Genomic DNA, 23,572 nt, shown 5'->3' on the forward strand with positions numbered 1-23,572 from the left:
TCTTATTAGCACAGACTCTAAGCTTTTAACTTTCACATCTTCGTCATTGTCAACACCCTTTTTACTATGCTTAGATTTGTTCCTTTCACTGTATCAATTTTCTTCAGTTCCTAGAAGCAAAAAAAAAGCCTATTTAATTCTTATGTGTAAAATTCAAACAGTTTTTTCCCAAATCATTGGTTATAATATCTAGATTTTTCTGGTCCCATGCTGCTAGATGTGGAATGTTGGACCAGGGGTTCTTAAGCTTCCTTTGAGAGTTGGAGTGTGAAGTACTATATAAAATGGCACAGTGAGTTTAAAATGTTCAGTATATGAAGAGCTAATATATTTCTTAGTTAAACCTGCATGGATTTACCATAAGTTTATTTACCATAAATCCAAAAATTTATATATAAATTTTTCATTTTTTTCTCTTTGCAGCCTTACACTAGCCAGAACTTCTAAAACAATATTCAATAATATTAATAGTTTGCTCTCTACTTTATATATATAAAACATAAATTATATATTACATATAATATATAATTTATTATATATAAATATATATTAAATATATATTTATATATAATTTTATATATAAGATAAATTAAATATAAATATATATTTATATCTATATCTTTATAAAGATATTTTATATAAGATAAATATAAAGATATTTATATCTAAGATAAAGATACAAAATATATAATTATAATATAAATATATATTTAATTTATATCTTAGATATATAAAATGAAAAGCAAAATAGTAAAGAGCAAAGAGAAAGAGAAAAAAATGCTGATTTATATGTGTATATAAAACTTTTCTGTGCATACTATATAATCAACTATGATTAATAAGAGGATTCATAAATACAACCAAAATTTAGAAAAGCAAGAACTTTCTAACATACCAGAAATAAGCTATGAAAATGTGATCCAACTCACAGTTCCAACAAAATATCTGAATTGATAATGGAAATGATTTTAACAAGTAGTGTCACAAATAAAGTAAACTACAGCAGTTCATTAAAGTGTAAATGATGTTCTGAATAAGTGGAGATAGACATAACCCGATTTTGGATAGGAAGGCTGAGATTTATAAAATGCCAGTTCTTTCTAATGAATTTGTAGGTTTCATATAATTCAAAACAGTTCCAAAGACATTATATTCTCAACATTGAGAAATGATCTAAAGTTCCTTTAGAAAAATAGCAGTTCATAGTTTTTAAAAACTTGAGAAAGAAGTGTAAGAAAAAGGAACTTAGCATGTTTAGATTTAAGAGTGAAGACTGGGCTGGGCACAGTGGCTCACGCCTGTAATGCCAGCACTTTTGGAGGCCCAGGCAGGTGGATCACCTGAGGTCAGGAGTTTGAAACCAGCTTGGCTAACATGGTGAAACCGCATCTCCACTAAAAATACAAAATTAGCCAGCTGTGGTGGCACATGCCTATAGTCTCAGCTACTTGGGAGGCTGAGGCAGGAGAATCACTTGAACCTGAGAGGTGGAGGTTGCAATGAGCCAACCTCCCACATGGGAGATTAGATACCTCTGAAGAGAGAATTAGTGAACTGAAAGATAAAGAGAAAAGAAAGTACCCAGAACGTAACACTAATTGACAAAAGAAAAAAAATCAAGAAATATGAAAGAGAAATGACTTGAAGGATAGAGTGAGAAAATCTAAAATATATCCAATCAGAATTCCTAGAAGAGAGACTGAAGCATAATCAATATTTGATGAGATAATATCTGAACATTTACCAGAATTGATGAAAGACACTTATCTTGAGATTCAGGAATTTCCGTGAATCACAAGTAGGGTAAATTAAAGAAGAAAGAATCCACACCAGACAAGCCATAGTGAAAATGCAGCATGCCAAACACACAGACCAACTTAAAGCAGGTAAACAGAATGAACAGATTACATGCAAATGAATGACAGGCTGCAAGCTGCTTTATCAAGAGCCCTCATGGAAGCCAGAAGACAGTTGTTGGATATACTTAATGATGTGTAAAGAAAGTAACTGCCAAGCTAGAACTTTATTCCTAGTGAAAATATTTTTTAAGGATAAAGGCAAAATAAATTTTAGAAAAATAAAAGCTCAGAGGCCCTCATTACATGTAATTCTGCAGGTATTTTTCAGTAGAAAGTGATCTTGTGTTAAAAGTCATTTGAGGAGAAAAGAAAAAAAATAAAAAAAGAAAGTGATCTTGGATGGAAGATCTGATTTGCAAGGGAATAAAAAGAAAAGAAAGTGGCAGGTACACTGGCAAATCTGAATAAATATTAACTGCATAAAACCATGATAAGGCTATATAGTTGGCTTAAAAAATGTAAGGTAGAATGAAAATACACGACTATAATAACACACAAGTTTGGACGAGAGGAGAAATGAACTTCAAGTAGTCAGAGGTCTTAGTAATGTCCAAGAGAAGAATAAAGATACAGACTGAATGTCCCTAATCCAAAAATCCAACACCTGAAATGCTTCGAAATCCAAAACATTTTGAGCACCAATGTGACATTCAAAGGAAGGTAGTGTTTTGCATTTCGGATTTTCGGATGCGGGCTGCTCAGCCCGTTCTGTTAACTTTGGTCTGTGATAAATTAGGTATGCATGCTGGAATGTTTTGTGCAACTACTAAAGGAAGAGAAACAAAGCATGTAGCTTCCAATTCCAAACAGAGGGAAAAATGGAAAACTGAAAAACAGAAGTTATTCACAAATAAAAGGAAATTGGACTACTATGTCACAGTATACTTAAAAGTCAATTCCAGGTAAATTATAAGCCTAAATATGAGAAAATAAAACCTGAAAGCACTTAGAGTCATAATAATGGAAACTACTTTTATGCTAGCAGTGTAGGAAATAATTTTTTAAAACAACACAAAAGGATTCAAATTAATTAAAATTATGACCTTTGACTTATTTTAAATTATATATAATTATTTTAAATTATACAGAAAAGAGACTAGTGTCTAGATGAACATGAAACTCCTCTAAATCAATAAGAAAACCAAATATCTCCACTGAAAATAGGCAGAAGACTTGTACATACACTTCACAAATGAGGAAATATAAATGGCCAAAAAACATGAATATATGGACAACCTCATTAATAATCAGAAAACTCCAAATTAAAATCACACTGACTTACCATTTCAAAACTAGCAAACTAAAAAATGTAAAGTTCTCACTAAGTGTTGGCAAGTGTAGAGCAAGAGAATTCTCATGTATTGCTGGTGGGAGTGTGAATTAGTATACACATTATGGATAAAAGTTTGGTAACATAAAGTTTAAGACATGAATAGACTGCAGCCAGCAATTCTACTCCTAGGTACTTATTCTGGAGCAAATCTTGCCCATTTGCACCAAAATATGCATATAAAATTGTTCATGATAGCATCTGTTTATGAAAGTGCCAAATGAGCAGTCTATAGCAAAGGAAATGAACTTATTACAGCTAAATGCAATGCATGAGTGAATCTTAACCACATCATGTTGAGCAAAGGAAGCAAGACACAAAGTAATGCATATAGTATGGTACAATATACTGAGTGAAAATGGGCAAAATGAAACAACTTACAGTTGTATACCTAAGTCGTAAGTAGTGAAATCATTTTCTTTTTTTAAGCAAGAAAATGATTTTCACCAGTCAGGATTGTTGATGGGAACCTCCAGGAGGCAAGAGAAGGATTTCTGATCAGATAGCCACATACAAGAAGCTTCTAGGATGCTGGAAATGTTAGATTTATTGAACTAGTTGGTGGTCATAGAGGTGTTCACTTTGTAATTACTAAATTGTACGTACTTATTATATGCACTTTGTGATTACCCGTGTCACATTTTAAAAAAGTAAAATAAATTTTCAAAAAGATATTAAATAAAGTCAAACATTTATCCAAAATATACAGAGAAAATGATTTTTCAGACATAGGATCCATAAAAGAAATAACACACACACAATACCCCGAGTTAGATTTAAGAACATAAAAATTTTAAACTTCTGTATGTAAAAAAAGGTGGCAAAATTTAAATAATTTGGTACAGTACTTGTAGCAAAGTTAGCAAAGTTAAATATCTTTCTAATACCAACAACCCTTATAATTTGATTTTTAAAACCCTATAGGCAAATTATATGTGTATCATTTGTATATAATTATATACAAATATGTATATATCTGAGCTTCAAAATGAAGCCATTTGAAATTTTATATAAAATTTAGGAATGAATTATTAAGTAAATGTATGAAATAATTACTGTTATGAATTTAAAAATGCAAATTAAAATGAGATGGCATTTTTGTACACACCATTAGCAATGGAAAAATTAGTGATGTGCAATTGTATCAAGAGGGAATCTCTTAGATATCATTTGTGTTTATGTAAATTATTACAATCATCTGGAAAAGCATAATTTATCAAGGATTGTAAAATGCTTATAACCTACAATAGAGTAAATCTATTTGCTAGAGTTTTTCTAGAAAAGTAATTCAAAATATAAAAACAATTCAGGGACATAAAGGTAGTAATTTCAGCATAATTCATCATGGTAAACAATGGAAGGCAACCTGATAGTAGCAGTCAAGGGATGTTTGCACTATGAGTCATTCAATTTCATTCACTCAATTAATGTTTTGAGTGATCATAATGGCATTGTATGTGTATGACATCACAAGATGGTAAATTATTTAGCCATTAAATGATATTAGTGAGGCTATACAATTATATATGTGTGTGTATATATATAGCTTACAAAAAAAAGTACTGTACAAAAGGTAGAAAATTATTTGCACACTAAGATTAGATACCTATAAAATATGCATAGAAATATTCGTATACATAATGATTATAGCTAGAGCCTGGTTTAACATCCACAGGAAAAATACTGGCTTGGAAAACACAAAAATGCTAATACCGTTAATGTCAGGCTATAATGATTGTAAATGATTTTCCCCTCTCTTCTCTATGTTCTAGGGTGCTGCAATATTATTATGTTATTCTATAATGGGAAACTTAATTAATAAAAATTACAAAGACCTAAATTTGCATTTTTCTTCCATCTTGCAGTATATTCCCTTTCACACTCATTTTTGTAAGGTCTAACACAGTACAATTCACTGTTAGGACATAGGACATTTATTGAAAGGAAACAGATTCTTAAACTCTTGTTTTTTAGATAAGTAATTTAACAGAGTCACAGATTTTTTTTTAACCTTCAAGCATGTGAAGGAAGAGGGCAGTACCAGTAAATTCTCTTTTTATAGTATAAAACTAAGATTAAAATAAAATATACCTGCCTCAAAAAACCCACACATATTTATATCATATACAAGGTGGAAAGGTATAATAATATACATTTAAATGAGCAAAAAGTTATTTAACAGGAAAACCAACCAAAATTACAAACTTTTTAGAGCATTAAAGGCTGCTTTCACAGGACAGGGTAGCAGACTCTGAAGTTCAGTTGTGTTATAAGATTCCTTTTAAAGATATTATTTTTATTTTGCTAAAAAGAGATTTTATTGTGTATATTTAAGGTATATAACACAATGTCATGAGTTACATATAGACAGTAAAATGGTTACTATAGTGAAGTAAGTTAAAATATCCATCATCTCACATAGTTACCCATTTTTATGTTTTTGTGGCAAGGGCAGCTAAAATCTACTTATTTTGCAGGAATCCCAAATATAGTACAGTTTTATTAACTATAGATCTCATGTACATTAGATTGCTGGAGTTTTTTTATCCTACATATCTGCTACTTTGTAACTCCTAACATACATGTCCCCATCTCTACCTACTCCACGCCCATGTTAACTACTGTTTTATTCTCTGTCTCTGAATATTTGACTCTCTCTCTCTCTCTCTCTCTCTCTCGACTCTACTTAAAAGTGAAATCATGCAGTATTTGTCTTTCTGTGTCTGGGTTATTTCACTTAGCAAAATGTGCTCCAGGTTCATCCATGTTGTGGCAAATGGCAGGATGTCTCTTTTTATAAAGGCTGAAGAATATTCCATTTACGTTTCTATTAGAATTTCTTTACCCATCATGTATCTGTTGACAGACACTCAGGTTGTTTCCACATCTTGGCTATTGTGAACAGTGCTGCAATACATGTGGTAGCACAGATATCTTTATGGCCTGGTGATTTCATTTCCTTTGGGTATATGCCTAGAAGAGGGATTGCTGGGGCACATGGTAGTTCTGTTTTTAATATTGTTTTTTTTTTTTAACATAGAGATGGGTTCCAATTATGTTGCCCAGGATGGTCTTGAACTCGCAACGTTAAGCAGTCTTCCCACCTCGGCCTCCGAAAGTGCTGGAATTACAGGCACAAACCAACACACCTGGCCTATTTTTAAATTTCTTTAGAACCTCCATATTGTTTTCATAATGGGTTGCACCTATCTACATTCCCACCAAAAAAAAAAAATATTATTTTCCAGGATAAAATTTTTGGAGCAGAATAATATCTGCTTTTTGGTGGCTTTGGGGAAAAACAACTGTTTCCTTTTGATTTTGCTGATGTTATTTTCAGCAATATTAGGAGAGCAGTCTAGTTTCATTAACTAGCATCAAGAGTAAAAAGCTCAGTAATTACCATTTGCCATCTGTATATCTCCTTCCGTGAAGCGTCTGTTCAGAACCACGTGCAGCTGGGGATGTAGGAGGGTGTTGTTTGTTTATAGGTAAATGTCCTTTGTTGAATGTGGGTTTTATGAGTAGTAATTTTTTTTCCTAGTCTTTGGCTTGCTTTTTTGTAAGTGTCTTTCAAAGAGCAAAAGTTTTACATTTTTGTGATGTCCAATTTATTCAATTTTTTCTTTTACCGTTCAAACTTTTAGTGCTCCATTTAAGAAATCTTTGCCAAATCCAGGATCATTAAGATTTCCTCTTATGGTTGCTCTGAGCAGTTTGATGGTTTGTTAGGTTCATGATGTTGAGTAATTTCTGTATGTGCAGCAAAGTAAGTGTCAAGGTGTTTTGGTTATCATTTTATTTAATTTTATTTATTTATTTTGTAGATGGCTATTCCATTGTTCCAGCGCCTTTCATAGAAAAGATGTTCCTTTTCCTCATTTGGGGATTTGTCATCTCACCATTGCACTTTTGTTGAAAATCAGTTGATCATATATCTGTTGTGGCCTATTTCTGGACACTTTATTCTTTTCCATTGATCTACATGTGTATTTGTACCAATACCATCAATACCATAGTTACTGTAGCTTTGTAATAAACCTTGAAACCAGGTATTGTATGTCCTCCAACTTTTTCTATTTCAAAGTCGTTTTAGCTATTCTAGGGTCTACTGCATTTCCATATACATTTTTAAATTAGCATGTCCGTTTCTAAAAAAAATTTCTGCTGGAATTTTCATTACAATTTCTTTGAATTTACCAATCAGTTTTGTGAGAATTGACTTATTAACAATACTGAATCTTCAAATCCAGGAATGCAGTATATCTCCCCATTTATTTATCTAGTTTCTGTGTTTAGTTTCTGTTTCCATTTGCACATTTTTTCTCAAATTTATCCCTAAGTATACTTTTAGTGCTATCATAAATAGTACTTTAAATTAAGTACGTGAAAAGATGTTCATCATTAGTCGTTGGAAAAGGCAAATTAAAACCACAATTAGATACCACTCCATTAAGGTTTCTCAACCTCAGCACTGTTGACATTTTGAGCCTCAGAATATTTCCCTGGTTACAGGGAAGTGGGGGTTGTGGGGGGGCTGTCTTGTGCATTGTAGGATGTTTGGCTTCATCCCTGGCCTCTAGCCACCAAATGGCAGTATTTTTTTTTTCCCTTCCTCAAGTTGTAAAAACCAAAATGTCTCCAGATATTGCCAAATGTGCTCTAGGAGGCATACATTCACTAGTATGGTTAAAATTAAAAAAACTCTTGACAAGACTATGGAGCAACTGGAACTCACGCACGCTGCTGTTGAGAATGTAAAAGAGTTACACCTGCTTTGAAAACAGCTTGGCAGTTTCTTTTTTAAAATTTGCTTTTAATTGACAATAATTGTACACATTTATGGGGGTATGCTGTGATGTTTTCATACATGTATGCATTGTGCAATGATGAAATTATGGTATTTAAAGTATCACCTCACTTATTGATCATATCTTTGTGGTAAGAATATTGAGAATCCTGTCTTCTAGTTATTTTGAAATCTACATTTTGATATTGTTACTATTGTCTTCCTACTATCCTATAGAACAACAGAAGTTATTCTTTCTAACTATAATTTTATACTCATTGAACAATCTCTCCTTCGCCTTCCTTCTCCCCTCCCCAGCCTCTACAAACTACTATTCCACTCTGTACTTCTATGAGATTGGCTTTTTTAGATTCTACAAATAAGTGAACTCAGTGGTATTTGTCTTTCTGTGCCTGTCTTATTTCACTTAACATAATGTCCTCCAGGTTCATCCATGTTGCTGCTGCAAAATGACAGGATTACATTCTTTTTTATGGCTGAATAGTATTCCATGGGGCTGTGTTTGTGTATATCACATTTTCTATCTATTTTCTATATATGATATATATTTCATATGTATCATGTAAAAAATGTGGTATATATAAAATGTGATTATATATATTATATATTTATTGGTTTATGGCCACTGAGGTTGATTTCATATCTTGGCTATTGTGAATAATGCTGCATTAAGCCTGGGAGTGCAGATAGCACTTCAACATACTGATTTTATTTACTTCGAATAATACACAGTAGTGGAATTGCTGGATCATATGGTAGTTCTATTTTCAATTTTTTGAGGAAAGTCCCCATACTGCTTTCTATAATGCCTGTGCCAATATACATTTCCACCAACAGTGTATAAGGTTACTTTTCTTTCACTTCCATACCAGCATTTGCTGATAATAACCATTCTAATTGGGATGAGATGGTATATCATTGTGGTTTTGATTTGCATTTTACTGATGATTAGTGACATTGAATATTTTAAAATATTTTTTGGCCATTTGTGTGTCTTCTTTTGAGAAATGTCTATTCAAGTCCTTTGCCCAATTTTTTTTTTTTTTTTTTTTTTTTTTTGAGAACGAGTCTCGCTCTGTTGCCCAGGCTGGAGTGCAGTGGCGCAATCTCGGCTCACTGCAAGCTCCGCCTCCCGAGTTCATGCCATTCTCCTGCCTCAGCCTCCCGAGTAGCTGGGACTACAGGCGCCTGCCACCACGCCCAGCTAGTTTTTTTGCTTTACCCAATTTTTAATTGGATTATGGCAGTTTCTTAAGGTTTAGTTAAGACTAAACCTACCACATAAGCCAGCCATTTTTCTAGGTGTTTACACAAGAGAAAAGAAATAACATGTCCAGAGGAATATTCATGAATATTTGTTGCAGCTTTATTTAGCTGCAGATAGCCAAAAACTGGGAACAAATTCAAACATCTACCCACAGGTGAATAGATAAACACATTGTGGTATGTGTTTATCTATATACAGAGGAATACTACTGAGCAATGAAAAGGAATGCACTATTGACACAGACGACATCATGGATGAATCTCAGAATAAGTACACTGAGTGAGAGAAGCCAGACCAAAAGGGTACATATTTTATGAATTTATTTATAAAACATTCTAGAAAATGAAAACAAGAGGACAAGGCAGGAGGATCACTTAAAACAGAAAATCAAGTCTATGGTGAGAAAAGGGATAGATTAGCAAGAAGCAAAAGAGGAAATACTGGGGTGTAATGGATGTGCTAATTATCTTAATTCTGGTTATGGTTTTGTGGGGATATACATATTCCCATGATTTATATATATATCCCCATAAAACCATAACCAGAATTATATATAATATATATTATATAATTTATAAATGTAAAAAATATATAAACTTGTGGAGTTGTATTTTTTTTTTTTTTTTTGATACAGAGTCTCACTCTGTCACCCAGGCTGGAGTGCAGTGGTGTGATCTCGGCTCACTGCAATCTTGGCCTCCTGGGTTCTGCAATCTCCTGCCTCAGCCTCCCGAGCAGCTGGGACCACAGGTGTGAGCCACCACAACTGGCTAGTTTTTGTATTTTAGTAGAGCAGGGGTTTCATCATGTTGGTCAGGTTGGTCTTGAACTCCTGACCTCATGTGATCCACATGTCTTGGCCTCCCAAGGTGCTGGGATTACAGGCGTGAGCCATAGCGCCCAGCCTAAGTTGTACACTTTAAATATATGTGGCTTTTTGGTATGTCAATTTTATCTCAATAAGCTATTTAGAAATTATAGAAAAGAAATGGGTGGAGAGAACATTTTAATAAATAGAGAAAGGCTGTGTAATGGTCTATATTTATACGGGATACTCATGACACTGATAGAAATCACAGTGGAATTCCCGTATGTTATCCAACTGTGAAAAAAGAGTAACAATAATTCAAGCTCATTCCTATTTCTGCTTTAAGAAACTTAGAAACGCAGCCTTCCCTCCTCCCTACTCAAGCACTCATACCACTGGCCAACTGTTTTCCCTTTACACAAAGATGTTAAACATGACACATGATTTTAAATTAGAATATTCAGGAAAATGTTTATCTTCTTTCAGATAAACATTCAGTAATTTTTAAATGACATAAAACCATGTTAATGAAAAATAGAAGAGAAAAATTAACATCTCCCCACAGCCTAAAGATGCAGTGAATTAGAGACTATTCCTCTAGAAAGGTCTGGTCTTTTTGAAGCATTTGGAGTGATAAGCAATATATGGCCTGTAACTAAAGTAAATTTTTGGTGAATTTCTCTGATCATAAACATTTCATAGATTCGAAATTAAGGTCCTATGGTTATCCCTGCCCAAAAATCAGATTAACCATTAATTACTATGAATAAATCTAGGATCCCGACTTTTTCACTGTTTCTTTTTATCACTTTGGTTGATCATATGGTCAGCAAGCCAGGAAGGAGCATGACTTGCAAAAAACCCCACATTTTAATTTAAAAAACAATGATTTAAGAGGCATAATTCCCTTCAGTATGAGAAAGGAAGGTATAAACGTATTGATGGTTTCAGAATTTTTAGGTAACAGTATGATATCTTCAAATGATCGAAAATTGTGTACTATAACTAATCCGCCTCTACAGAGAGAAAAGAAGTGATGGTTCCTCCTGTTTGCTTTAGATTGTTCAGCCAGCGGTATTGTGCTCCGTTGGAGCTAACAGACCATTCTCCATCTATCTGCATTCACGGCATTCTTAGGTTGAACTTTGCTTCCTTTTCCCTAGCTCCAGCTTACACTACAATTTTGCATGGGAAAGTATTAGTGAGTTACTGAACATTTCATTATCTGCATGTAATGGATGTACCTCTTGCATATATATATATGTGTGTGTGTACATATATATATATACACACACATATATAAATAATTTGGAAGTGGTTTCTTTAATTCACCAGTGATCTGACTGGTAAATTAAAATGCAAAATCTGGTCTAGTCCAAAGCAATAAGAAAGGTTTAAGAGGCTTCTGTTTGTTTTAGCCAGGTTTTTGGAATGTTAAAATCCAAGACACCCTAAAGCCAAGTAAAGATGATTAGCACTTTGACCTCCTTTATCAGACCTTAATAATTTAAGTCCCTTTGGGGAGCTCTCTGGGAATCTTGTATCTGATCTATGTTTGTGGAAACACAGATCAGATACGAGAACCTTGTAAGAACCTCATGCCTCTTACTCGTGTAGGAAACGTTTCTTCTTTCTATGGTTAGCACACATACTAGCTTTGCGGTGCATTATTCCTCTCCCCTGCCACTCTCCCCCAGCCCACCTTAGTCTCCCTGAAATTCCCTAAGCAGGAGCTAGTGAACAGCCCATCCAGTGTGTGCCACTGAGTGTGTCAGGTAAGTGATGGGCTGGAAAAATCGTTTAGCTTGGGTCAGTGTCCTGTTGCTTGATTTACCTGGTCACACAGAGTTGCTGAGAGAAATGAAGAGCAACCTTTACCACTGGTTTTCTCTTTCCAGATGGATGTCTTAAAATGGGATCTCATCGTCTGCGCAGTGGTTGCTGTCCTCTCATTTGCAGTCAGCGCCAGCACTGTATTCCTGTCATTGCGAGTATGTATCCACCAACTTTGTACTCTTCCTGCCCCCTTATTCTCCTTAATAACAAAGCTGTCATGGAGCTACAGGGTATTGACAAGACACGTGAGCTAGAGAAGGAAACTAAGTGCCTGTTGAGAGGCTTAGGGAATGTATCCATGTGCTGTGAGCAGTTACGTCCAAGATGTGACTTGGTCCGCATCACAGATTGGGTTCAATTGCTTTGTCCTTGCCCTTTCCTGCATCGGGGGAGCTGTTTTGTTTGCAAGAGTGATGGCACGTCTTGTGGAATCCACTGTGAGGACAGTTAATAGTGATAGGGCGGGCTGACAGTGCTCTACTGTGAGCAGAGAGGAGTCACCGTATTGGGGTGAGGCAGAGGTCATAGAGCCAAAAGGACTATGGGAAAAGGATTTTCAGTTAGAAAAACAAAGTGGGGAGCTCCAGATGGGATTCCTGGCTGTGGTTCTTACAGACAGTTGCTTTCTCTATACAAAAATATTGTCCATCCATGAACCCCCCTTTTCACGAGGAAATGTCTATGAGCTACATGGGTTATTCTTCACCTCCTCATTAGAAAATTTTAAAAATGTATTCGAAGGGGCATAATTCTCTTGGCCTCTGTACTCCCACAGGCTAGTTCTCCCTCACTCTCGTAGTGGTTTCCAACACATGAACCAATTTCGTGGTATAGAGAAGACGTTTTCAGAGGCCTGAAACAAGAACTATCTGTTAAGAGTCTGGCTATCCGTTAAGAGGAAAAAGTGGAAGAACAATGATGTTATGTATTATTCACGGGCATCTCTCTCCCCATCCTCTAGGCTAAGTAATGAGATTCTGCCCATTTTTATCGCAGCCATTTCTCAGCATCGTGCTGTTTGCCTTGGCTGGTGCCGTGGGGTTTGTAACACATTACCTGCTCCCTCAGCTCCGCAAGCATCATCCCTGGATGTGGATTTCACACCCCATTCTCAAAAACAAAGAGTATCATCAACGGGAAGTGAGAGGTTAGTAATATATCCCTCATTAAAAAAAAAAAAAAAAGACAAAAAAGGAGGGGTAGGTATACTTTAAGCCATGTGCAACGGTCCGAATGTACTTAATGCCACAGAACTGTACACTTGAAAATGGTTGATGGTACATTATGTGTATTTTACCACAATAAAAAAGAAAAAAGGAGAATGTGTACCTTGGAGTATATCGTATTTGTTCGCAGATATTCTAGCCAACCATAAGAAGAAAGTTAAAGCCAGGTGAATCAGAAGGATGTTTTATAAAAATATTAATTGGCTATTGGTATTGTGGAAAAATTGTACCATTCACACTTGAAGATTATGCTGTTCCCACCAAAACTAACTGGGGCCTAAGCAGAGTATCCCTTGACTATGCTCCCATCCTTCATGAATTGGTGGGGATGGAGCAGGGCCTGACCAATAACTTTAAGCACTCCTGAACCCTTGCATTTTCTTTAGCTTGCTTTGTTCATCTAGGCCTACACCTATATCTACACTTGGTTGACTTAGCAGTTTCCATGGGTGTCTCTGGCCATGATCATGTAATAGCCTGGTAATCACAACCATTTCAGAGCCTTGGAGAAGAAATAGATTTCTTCTAGATAAGAAGTCTTCTAGAAATTTTTCTGCTAGGTCTTTCCTTGCTCTGTAATTCCCTGTTCTGTGCTTGAATGGATGGAAGAAGACTGATTTATCCACAGTTTTAGACCCATCAAAGTTACTGCTCACAGATTATAACTGCAGTCGAATGCTGCTGATTCTGCACAGAGCTGTTTAGCCTATTGTAACTTCTCAGTTGTTAGCGGGTTATCTAATTGTCTATATGTCCAGGCATAAAGGTAAGTGAGGGGCACCAAGGTTTGTGGACTTAAAGTACTGAACTCAGCCAAATTTGTCACCAGCAACTTCAGTAGACTGGTGTGACAAAAGGAAAAGGGGGAGGATAATTTTTAAAATAAATATGCAAGAGTCACTGAAGATGCTGTCCAGAACAGAGAGTGCTTCCATAAGGAGCATCTCTGCGTGGGCAAAAGGAGCCGCCTTAGTTAGAAACAGCCCAAGTAGAAAAACTGGCTCGTTCAGTGGAGAAAGATGGCCTCATCGGGCTGATGAGGTTTGGAAGTACAGGGAGGGTAACTCAGAGTTCTCTCCCCTTGGAGATTTACTCTTCCCACCTACAGAATCAGGAGCTAGCGTAAGAGTGGAGCTGCATAGTTTTAAATGTTCTGTACAATTTCATGTGCTACTTAAATGCAAATTATTACTAGTATTAGAAAAACTGAAAGAAGATAGACTCAGAGAAGGTTCCATCTATGATGGTTTGTATATTTTAGTCCACTTGTAGAGGAAAGTCCCTACCCCAACAGGTGACTGCTTCTGGATACATAGAGGACCCTGATGAAGAGGACCAGTTTCCATAGAACTTCTGCAGCCTTCAGGTTATATTTCCCTTTCATTCAAAAACCTCCGGAAAGACTAAGTGTTGGTGAAATTAGTGGAGTGTTTTGGGGTTATTTTGACATCATTGGTAAGTTAGTTGATGGAGATTTGAAGTAAGAAACCTTAACTGCGTATCTATATCTATATTTATATCTATACCTGTACCTGTACCAACACCTTTACCTATACATTTCCTTATACTTTTACTTTTGTCTATATCTATACCTATATCTGTTTGTAACCTACACATTTGCCTATACCCATACCAATACTCACTTCTATAACTTTACCTTTACTTCTCTATATATCTTTATCTTTACCTGTACCTGTATCTATACCTGTACTTTTATTTGTATCTATAACTTTCCCTGTACCAATGACTATACCTATACTTTTACCTTTACCTGCACCTGTACCTGTACCTTTCCCTATACCTATTCTTAAACTATGCCTATGCCCATGGCCGTGTTTATATGTACATATTTACATACCTTGGGGTGAGCAAAGAGAACCTGTAAAGCTGAAGGAAAGGAAAATGAGACAGATTAGACTTGGGCTTCCCTTACTGTGGCAGTTCAGAGTTTAGAATTCAACAATGAAAAACAGGAGTGGGCCATTAACAACTCAGGTTTGTTTGTTTTTTTTTTCTGTTTTTTGTTTGCTTGTTTTCTCCCCTGTATCTAAGGCAGCCCCGTTTAAATTAAAATCATTTAGCTATTTCAAGCCTACATGGCTTTTTTAGTACAAGATTCAAGAACACGTAAAATGAGCGTGTTTGTGTATCTGACTTCCCGTGTCGGCGGGTGAGTGAGTGGGTGGCACTGAGTCCCTGTGTATCCCATAGACGTAGGCTGGGAGGGGTCCACACTTGCTTCCACAGTGTCAGGCAGAGGCTCTGTGGAAGGTTCTAACTTGCCTACACTCTCTATTTATAAGCAGCCTGAAATCGAGCCGGGAGTCACAGGTTGGACAAATTAGGCACATGACGAAAAACAGATTCCATTTCAAAATTAGGTGTATTAGAAGGAAAACCTATAGACACAAAATTTAAAAATGATTTAGGCCCAGTTACCCATTCTGGTGCCATCTGTGTCCTGAATCTCTTTGCCTCTTCTTCCTGGACTACTGCCTGTTAGGTTTTGACTCTTCATTTTTTTCCACCAGCAACAAAACATGTACAGGAAACTCAGGCCAGGCACACAGCTTTTCATGTGAAAGTGATGCTCCCATCTTCTTTCTCATAGGAGCACAGAATATTGTCACTGGGAAAGAAGTCAGGGCAGAGCAGGACTCGCTAGTGTGTGGCACGCTGCTGGGACACGGTGGTTCCAGGGCAGACATCACTAACTGAGAACAGAGTCCTAGAACTGGGCTGGTGGCAGACATTTCTAATCAGCTGAAACAGTAAGATAAGGCATATGTGCTGCCCCTGTCTTAGAGTTTATTATATAATCCTATCCCACCATTTTACATAGATGGAAACTGAAGCCTAGGGACAGAAACATAACTTGGGTCCCACTGATTTTGTGGCCAGTGAGTGACTAGAGCGCAGGTCATTTCACTACCCATGTTGCTGTCATTCTGAGTGGGCAATCATGTGCAGCCTGAATGTGGCTTTCAGGCTGTTTTCACAATCACCACTACCCAGAAGAGCCACATGACTGCAGTCACAGTAGGTCCTGTAAAGTCTGACATGCCGTCTTCTCATGCCAACATTACCAGGCTTTCTTCCCTGATTTGATACAGACTTGCCACAATTGATTCTAGGCATTCTTGTGGCTTCTCAAACACAACACACTCTCTCCCTCTGCTCTCCTTACTTCTTCCTTGACTAGGGATGCCATTTCTCCAGCTTCACTAGACTGACACCAGGCCGCTCATGCTTCAAGTCTCTGGGTTTTTTTGTTTTGTTTGTTTGTTTGTTTGTTTTTTGAGACTGAGTCTCACTCTATCACGCAGGCTGGAATGCAGTGGCACAATCTTGGCTCACTGCAACCTCCGCCTCCTGGGTTCAAGTGATTCTCCTGCCTCAGCCTCCTGAGTAGCTGGGATTACAGGTGTGCGCCACCACACCTGGCTAATTTTTGTATTTTTAGTAGAGATGGGGTTTCACCATGTTGACCAGGCTGGTCTTGAACTCCTGACCTCAAGTGATCCACCTTCCTCAGCCTCCCAAAGGTCTGGGATGACAAGCATGAGCCACCGTACCCAGCCCAGGTCTGTTTAAAATCAGCCCCTCCAGAGATGTCTTGCCCTGACCACCTAAACCTGACTAGATTCCCCACTGCTCCCTGAGCCTCCCTTCCATAACCACTTGTAACCACTGGTGCTTAAGGTAGACTGAGCTCCATGTCTGCTAGTGCATACTCCTCCTCCAGTTCTCATGGCAGTGCTTGGTGTAGAGAGGGATCCTCACAAATGCTGAACTGCATTTAATTTAACCATCATCACTCTGTGGCCACTGGAACAAACTTTAAACTTGGTACATGTACTTCCTTTTAGCTTACTTTCCTTTCTGCATACTTCGAATATGTACTTCTACTTGGTAAAATGTGGAGATACCAAATTAATTTTGGTATAAAATTCAGATGATGAGTGGAAATAGATATTGTAACTAAAGTTGAAGACTACACATTGAAGCACAGCTTTTTTAGTCAATTTAGTTCTTTACCTTTGAGACTAATTTTTTGAAAGTAAATATTATCTCCTCCCAACCTTGAGATGCTGTTTCACCAGTATTTGAATTAGGAGAATAAAATTCAATCACTTATAGTACAGTTCAGCATCAGATGAATCATGATGGTCATGTGGACACAACTGAGTTATGTTAATGTGTATGTGTGAAGTTGCTCTTTTTAAAAATTGCCATATTTCCCACCGATCTAAGTTAATCATGCTGAACATGACAGAAGATAGCACTATAGGCAACAGCATATTATTCTAGCTGGGAGTCTTTGAGACTAAATGTTAAAGGAGCACTCCTATTTTTAGAAAATAAAGCAAATCAATTTTCCTGAATTATGATAATGATTCCAGACAAATGACTTTATTGATTGATCCCTGTCATAAAGAAGTACAAAGTTGGACCTTATTGAAAATTTGTTTTATCTTAAAACTTTCCAAAGGAATTATATTATTTCAAAAAGCAAATATTGGGGTTGAGTCACATTTCACTTGGTCCTCCAAGGTATATTTCCATAATATTATAGTTCTTGGCTTTTAAGAATTAAAAAGAGTGAACTGATTTGATGACTGTACTCTAACCATAAAAATGGGTTATAATGGAGTTAAAAGAGATTGAGGCAAGGAATAAGTATGGTATTCATTTACTTACTTGTTCACATAGAAAATGCTTATGGATATACTATTCACTCATTCAGAAAATAATTATTGAGTTCCTACAAGATGCCAAGCCCTGTGAGCCAGTGACATAGGAATGACTAATATGTAGTTTCTGTCATCAAAAAGCTTATGATCTGGTAAATAAGCCTATGGCTGTGTCACCGTAGAAGACTTGTGACTGCTACACACATACAGTAATGTGGGCTGTGACACTAGGTTCCGCCCTGCAGGAAAGACAGAGAAACAGTAGCTGGGCATGATGGTATGTGCCTGTAGTTCCAGCTACTTGGGAGGCTGAGGCAGGAAGATCGCTTGAGCCCAGGAGTTAGAGGCTGTAGTGCACTATGATAGCGCCTATTGAATAGCCACTGCACTCTCACACTGTAGCTAAAGCCACATAATGAGATTCTTTCTCTCTCTTTTCTTTTTTCTTTTTCTTTTTTTTTTTTTTTTTGAGGCGGAGTCTCACTCTGTTGCCCAGGCTGGAATGCAGTGGCTCGATCTTGGCTCACTGCAACTTCTGCCTCCTGTGTTCAAGCAATTCTTGTGCCTCAGCTGCCCTACTAGCTGGTGCTCTACTAGCTGGAATTACAGGTGTGCCCGGCTAATTTTTGTTCTTCTAGTAGAGATGGGGTTTTGCTATGTTGGCCAGGCTGGTCTCGAACTCCTGGTCTCAAGTGATCTGCCCGCCTCGGCCTCCCAAAGTGTTGGGGATTACAGGCGTGAGCCACTGCGCCCGGCTGAGATTCTTTCTCTTAAAAAACAAAGAAAAAGAAAGAAGTAGAAGGCTAATATATATCCTAAGTGAGGAGCTTACAATTAATTTCATGTATCATTGCTTAAGCCTTTCCAACTTATTAATATGCATATAAAATGGAAAACCTGTGGAATTATATAATTAAATGTTACATTGATATCTGGTGCATGGCAGATATTCAGTAAACATTGGAGGAGAAAATGAATGATTAATCCTTTGTAAATTCACCAAAGGAAGGTTTTCTATAGGCTGATGAGGGCATAAAAAGCCTGTTGAAGTAACACGTAGTTTGAAGGATTCGTTTGTACCTCTGTACAGTACTGAAAAGTCTAAGCTATACTTTTTGGATGCATTAGATTAAATTAATAAAGATAATATACATTATAAAACAAATAGGCTGGGCACAGTGGCCCACACCTGTAATCCCAGCACTTTGGGAGACCAAGGTGGGTGGATCGTGAGGTCAGGAAATCGAGACCATCCTGGCTAACATGGTGAAACCCTGTCTCTGCTAAAAGCTGCTTGTAGTCCCAGCTACTCAGGAGGCTGAGACAGGAGAATCACTTGAACCCGGGAAGCAGAGGTTGCAGTGAGCCGAGTCCGCACCACTGCACTCCAGCCTGGGTGATGGAACAAGACTCTCTCTCGAAACACACACACACACACACACACACACACACATCAATTAAACATCTATTTAAATTGTAATTTTAAAAAATCCACTATTACAAAACATTCACTAATGGGTACCAAATTTGCAATTCTTAAATGAGATTTACTTTGCATTTTAGCAAATCTTGTCTATCAGTTTACAGATAGACTAGTTTCTATGTGATACTCATGATTCTGAGAGCTCTTGCTTTTTATAATGTATTTTTCACTTATATCAAAATAACACATAGTATTAAAAATCATATAGAACAAGTTGCAATGAAAAGCAGCAGACTCCTGTCAACTCCACCCTCCTGCCCCATTTCTGATTTTCCCTGTACAGAAAAAAAATACTTTCTGCTCTTTAGGTATCTCTTCTGGTATTCTTCTAACTAACGATCATGTGCGTGTTCTGCTACTTCTTGGCATTTTAGACTTATTTATCTACTGACTTTCCATTATAAAAGATAAGAATTCATCTCTCTTATCTTCCCTTATGCATTAACATTTTCACTTTCCTCCTTCTCCTAATATAGTTTTAATATTTTTGTTGAACTTCTACTCAGGCTCTTTTTTAACTCTTAAGTCTAAACGTTGTTCACCTCTGAGTCCAGTAGTATAGACCTTGATTATATTTCTTATTCAAATGTTGGCTTTTGCATTTGCTCGCCTTTCCAATAGCTTTGTAGTATATGTCTCATTCCAACTTTCCACACAGACGAGTCTGTCAGATCATCTATTAGCTCTGTCCTCCCTCCTGGAACCTGCTGCAAGTTTCTGTTTGTTGTTTACTCCCTTTTTTGGAGTGAAGCTCGTCCTCAGTCGCTCCTGAGAAGAGGCACATGAGAAGACACTTTCGAGACCTCCTCTGCTCCAAGTGTTCCATTCTACTTCATACTTCAGATGGTTTGTAGTGTGTCGCCTGCCAGGGTGTAAGCATTATTCCATCATCTTCCAGCATCCGCTGCTGCTGCTAAAAAGTCTGAGGTTTTTGGACTCTTCGTCCTTTGCATGTGACTAGGTTTTTCTCTGCAGAAAGCTTGTGGGAAGTTTAGGAGAGAATTATAACGTTATGGCCCAGCCTTGGACAAGACTGGGTGGGCTCAAACCCTGGTTCTGTCACATATGAAGTGTGCTTAGCCATTGTGATTCAGTTTTGTCATCTATAATTGGGAGTTCCTACATTAAATATAAAATCAATCCAAGAAGAAATGTAGCGCCTTTAGCATGGTCATTGGCAGACGGAAAGCTCTCCCTAAGTGCATCCTACTGCTTTTCCCAGGGTTCTGAAGTCTCATCATTTTTCACCTGACTTTGTGCCTTGTTTCACCCGTTGTGCTAGGCAGTTGGTGGCCCTTTATAATCTGGATGTACATGTCCTGCATACAGTTTTGAAATGTTCACCAATAGGTCATAGTACTATCTGAATGCCTTATTTCACAGAATTTGCACAGTAATTAAGTGGAACTCAATATATGTAAAAAATCCTTTCAAACGTATCTAGTGCTAGTTAAAGGAATATGGCATGAGAGGTATTGTCTGATTTGGGAACACAAAGGCTATGTGGGGGTCTTTGGAAAGAGGCTTTCTTTGCCATAGCTAGAGGAGGAAGGATGTATTCCTTACCTCCCCCTTTTCCCCACATAAAAAAGATGCTAACTTCAGGAAGCAGTTAGAGACTTGGAAAACTCTCCAAAGTGTTTTTAATTCAAAATGACGAAAATAATTTGAAGCATAAACTGAACTAGTACTAGGAGAGTAACATAGTCATCGTGTGCTGTGATACTAGTATGGGAAAGTGCATTTCAAATGGCAAGTAAATGGCTGAGCTGAGTTTTTAGAAATCAGCCTGTCAGTTGGAAGCCTGCTTTATTAATTATTCTCTCTGTTGCTATTATTTTCCTGTACCTTCTCTTCCCCTCATTTTCCCTTCCTCCCTACCAGGCACTCTCACACTCTGGCTGATCTCTAGTCCACTGGGAAACTTACCTTCCTTTGTCAGTCTCCACAAGGCTGGAGGTGGCCGCAGGGGTTTGGCAGTGAAGCCAAGTTACACTGCAGCGGGAGGAAAAAGAAAAGTGGAATTCAGTTACCTCTGCTTGCAGCAGAGGGAGGCAGAGGGAGGTCTGGAGAAGCTCAGGCCAAACTGGGCTAGCATTAAGAAAGACAGGACTAGGCCAAGCGCAGTGGCTCACGCCTGTACCCCATCTCTACTAAAAATACAAAAATTAGCCAGGCATGTAGGCAGGTGCCTGTAATTCCAGCTACTCAGGAAGCTGAGGCAGGAGAATTGCTTGCACCCGGGAGGCAGAGGTCGCAGTGAGCAGAGATTGCGCCATTGCATTCCAGCCTGGACAACAAGAGTGAGACTTCATCTCAAAAAAAAAAAAAAAAAAGAAAAAAGATAAAAAAGAAAGACAGGACTTGGGGACAGAGCTCAATGGTTAGCTGCCAGCCTCAGATTCCAGCTCTTCAGCAAGCCACAGGGTGTTTATCCAAGACCCATTAGGGTTCTGTTAAACTACTGATAAACCTAATGCAATATGGAGCTACAATGAATGGTCAGTAGTAGGAGGGATACTTAAAAAACTAACACTAAAAATCAGGAAGTTTTAATGTGCAGCATGCAATACACGCACGATGGTCCCACAGTGGCTTTGGGTTATTAGCACAACAAACATGGGAAGGGCTAAAGAGACCATTCTGAAGAATGTTAGTTCTCAGCTGCAGTTGATGTGGCCACTGTGGTGAGCCCTGACTCAGTCTCCCTAAAGTAGGTCTGTTGGAATCTTATCAGAAGGAGCTTAACCTTCATAACTCTCTATGATAGGATAATATATGGATATGCCATAGAGAAAATAGAATTGGTGTTTTTAAGTAACCTTGTAATTTAAATAACATACAAATTACACTTTCCTTGAGGGAGGATTTCTTCTGAATTGGACATTTATTGGGCACCTGCTATGTCCTAGACACTGTTCTGGGCGTTGAGGATGCAAAAGTAAGCACATTGTCCTTGCTCTTGGCAAGACGGTTGTTCTGTTGAGAGGCTCTGTCTACCCTGTGGCCACAGTGAGAGCATTTGGAATTCTCTCCTAGCCCTCTTCATGTAAAAATACTGGTCTGACCTTTTTCATGTAAAAAATGTACAAGTGGTTCCATTTGCTTTTTCAGTTTTAAATATTATTATTATGCTTTTGTGTTAATTGAGGACCTTTCTGTCAAGAAGAGAAGGCACATTCCACACTGATTCTGCCAAGTTTCTCCCGCTTTTTGAGGAAATGTGAAGGATACATTTTTATTCCCACCGAACTAACGAAAAAAAATCAGTGGTTTTGGGGAAATGAACATTAAAAAAATTGGAGTTAGACTTTGTATCAAATGAATTTGCAGATGTATTAAAGATTTAAAATGTTTTTAAAAATGAAGAAAGAAGAAAGAAACCAGAATAGCACTGCAACTAAGTAAAGGAAATGGAGTTAAAAATATATATATATGTATTTATTTATATACATATATATTTATATGTACATCTATATATTTATATACACATATATAAATATATAAATTGAGGTCTAAGGATAAGTGGCGGAAGAGGATTGCGGGCATGGGACTGGGCCATGGGCAGCCCTGAATTTGCTTACTTAAAAAAGAAAAAATGATGGACCATGGGTTCATCCTAAACAGAGATCAAGGGCTTTGAGCAGCAAGGATGATGTGACTTCCTTTACCCTCCATTCGTGCTACTGGTTTTGTAAGTGAAGCCTATTTCTAGAGAATAAACAACATGTGTACATGTTAGTGCTAAGAACTTGACGACAGCTGAGATTTGACCCAGGAAGACAGATGAGAGTGAGAAAAGCTTACAGAAAAAAGCAATTGTCTATAATAAAGGGATGGTAACAGCACAGATGTGTTCATTTCACTTTGCAGAGTCTCTCTGCCTTAGATGCCTCAGGGGTGACACCAGGGATAGTTGATTCAAGCCGCACCCCCATTGAAATGCATCTGGCCCATATACAGCAGGAAGCCCTGTATCCTTGCAACTTAAATCCTAATTCAAGGTTTGAATTGGTGAAGATTGTCTTTCTAAAGCTGAAAACATCCTGAGGATTTTTACTAACTTTTAATTATGGAGACGAACTTACTTTAGTAGCATAAAGAGTCTAAACAAAACACAACCCCGAAAACCCTTTAAGAAAATTTAAAGCTTTTAATTGTAATGAGTTACACATAAACTTGTAAATGGTATAATTAGTTTTCATTCTTTTTCTCAAGAGCCTAATATTCCAGAGAAAAGAGAAATTATCATGCTAAAG

General features: G+C 37.2%; 1 protein-coding gene across 17 annotated transcripts in view; it reads left to right on the plus strand.

Annotated features, from left to right (window-relative positions):
* The window catches only part of PCNX2 (pecanex 2), a 309,218-nt gene that overhangs the window by 122,688 nt on the left and 162,958 nt on the right, over positions 1–23,572 (plus strand). For all 17 annotated transcript variants that reach the window (XR_012414710.1, XM_015440348.4, XM_005539760.4 and 14 more), the window contains 2 exons: positions 11,973–12,065; positions 12,907–13,057. Coding sequence is in view for 16 of the 17 variants with exons in the window: in XM_015440348.4 (XP_015295834.3) it covers positions 11,973–12,065; positions 12,907–13,057 (244 nt within the window). In the remaining variant the exon portion in view is untranslated. The remainder of the gene's footprint in view (positions 1–11,972; positions 12,066–12,906; positions 13,058–23,572) is intronic.

This window comes from Macaca fascicularis, chromosome 1 (assembly GCF_037993035.2).
Source record: "Macaca fascicularis isolate 582-1 chromosome 1, T2T-MFA8v1.1".
Taxonomy (NCBI): Eukaryota; Metazoa; Chordata; class Mammalia; order Primates; family Cercopithecidae; genus Macaca; species Macaca fascicularis.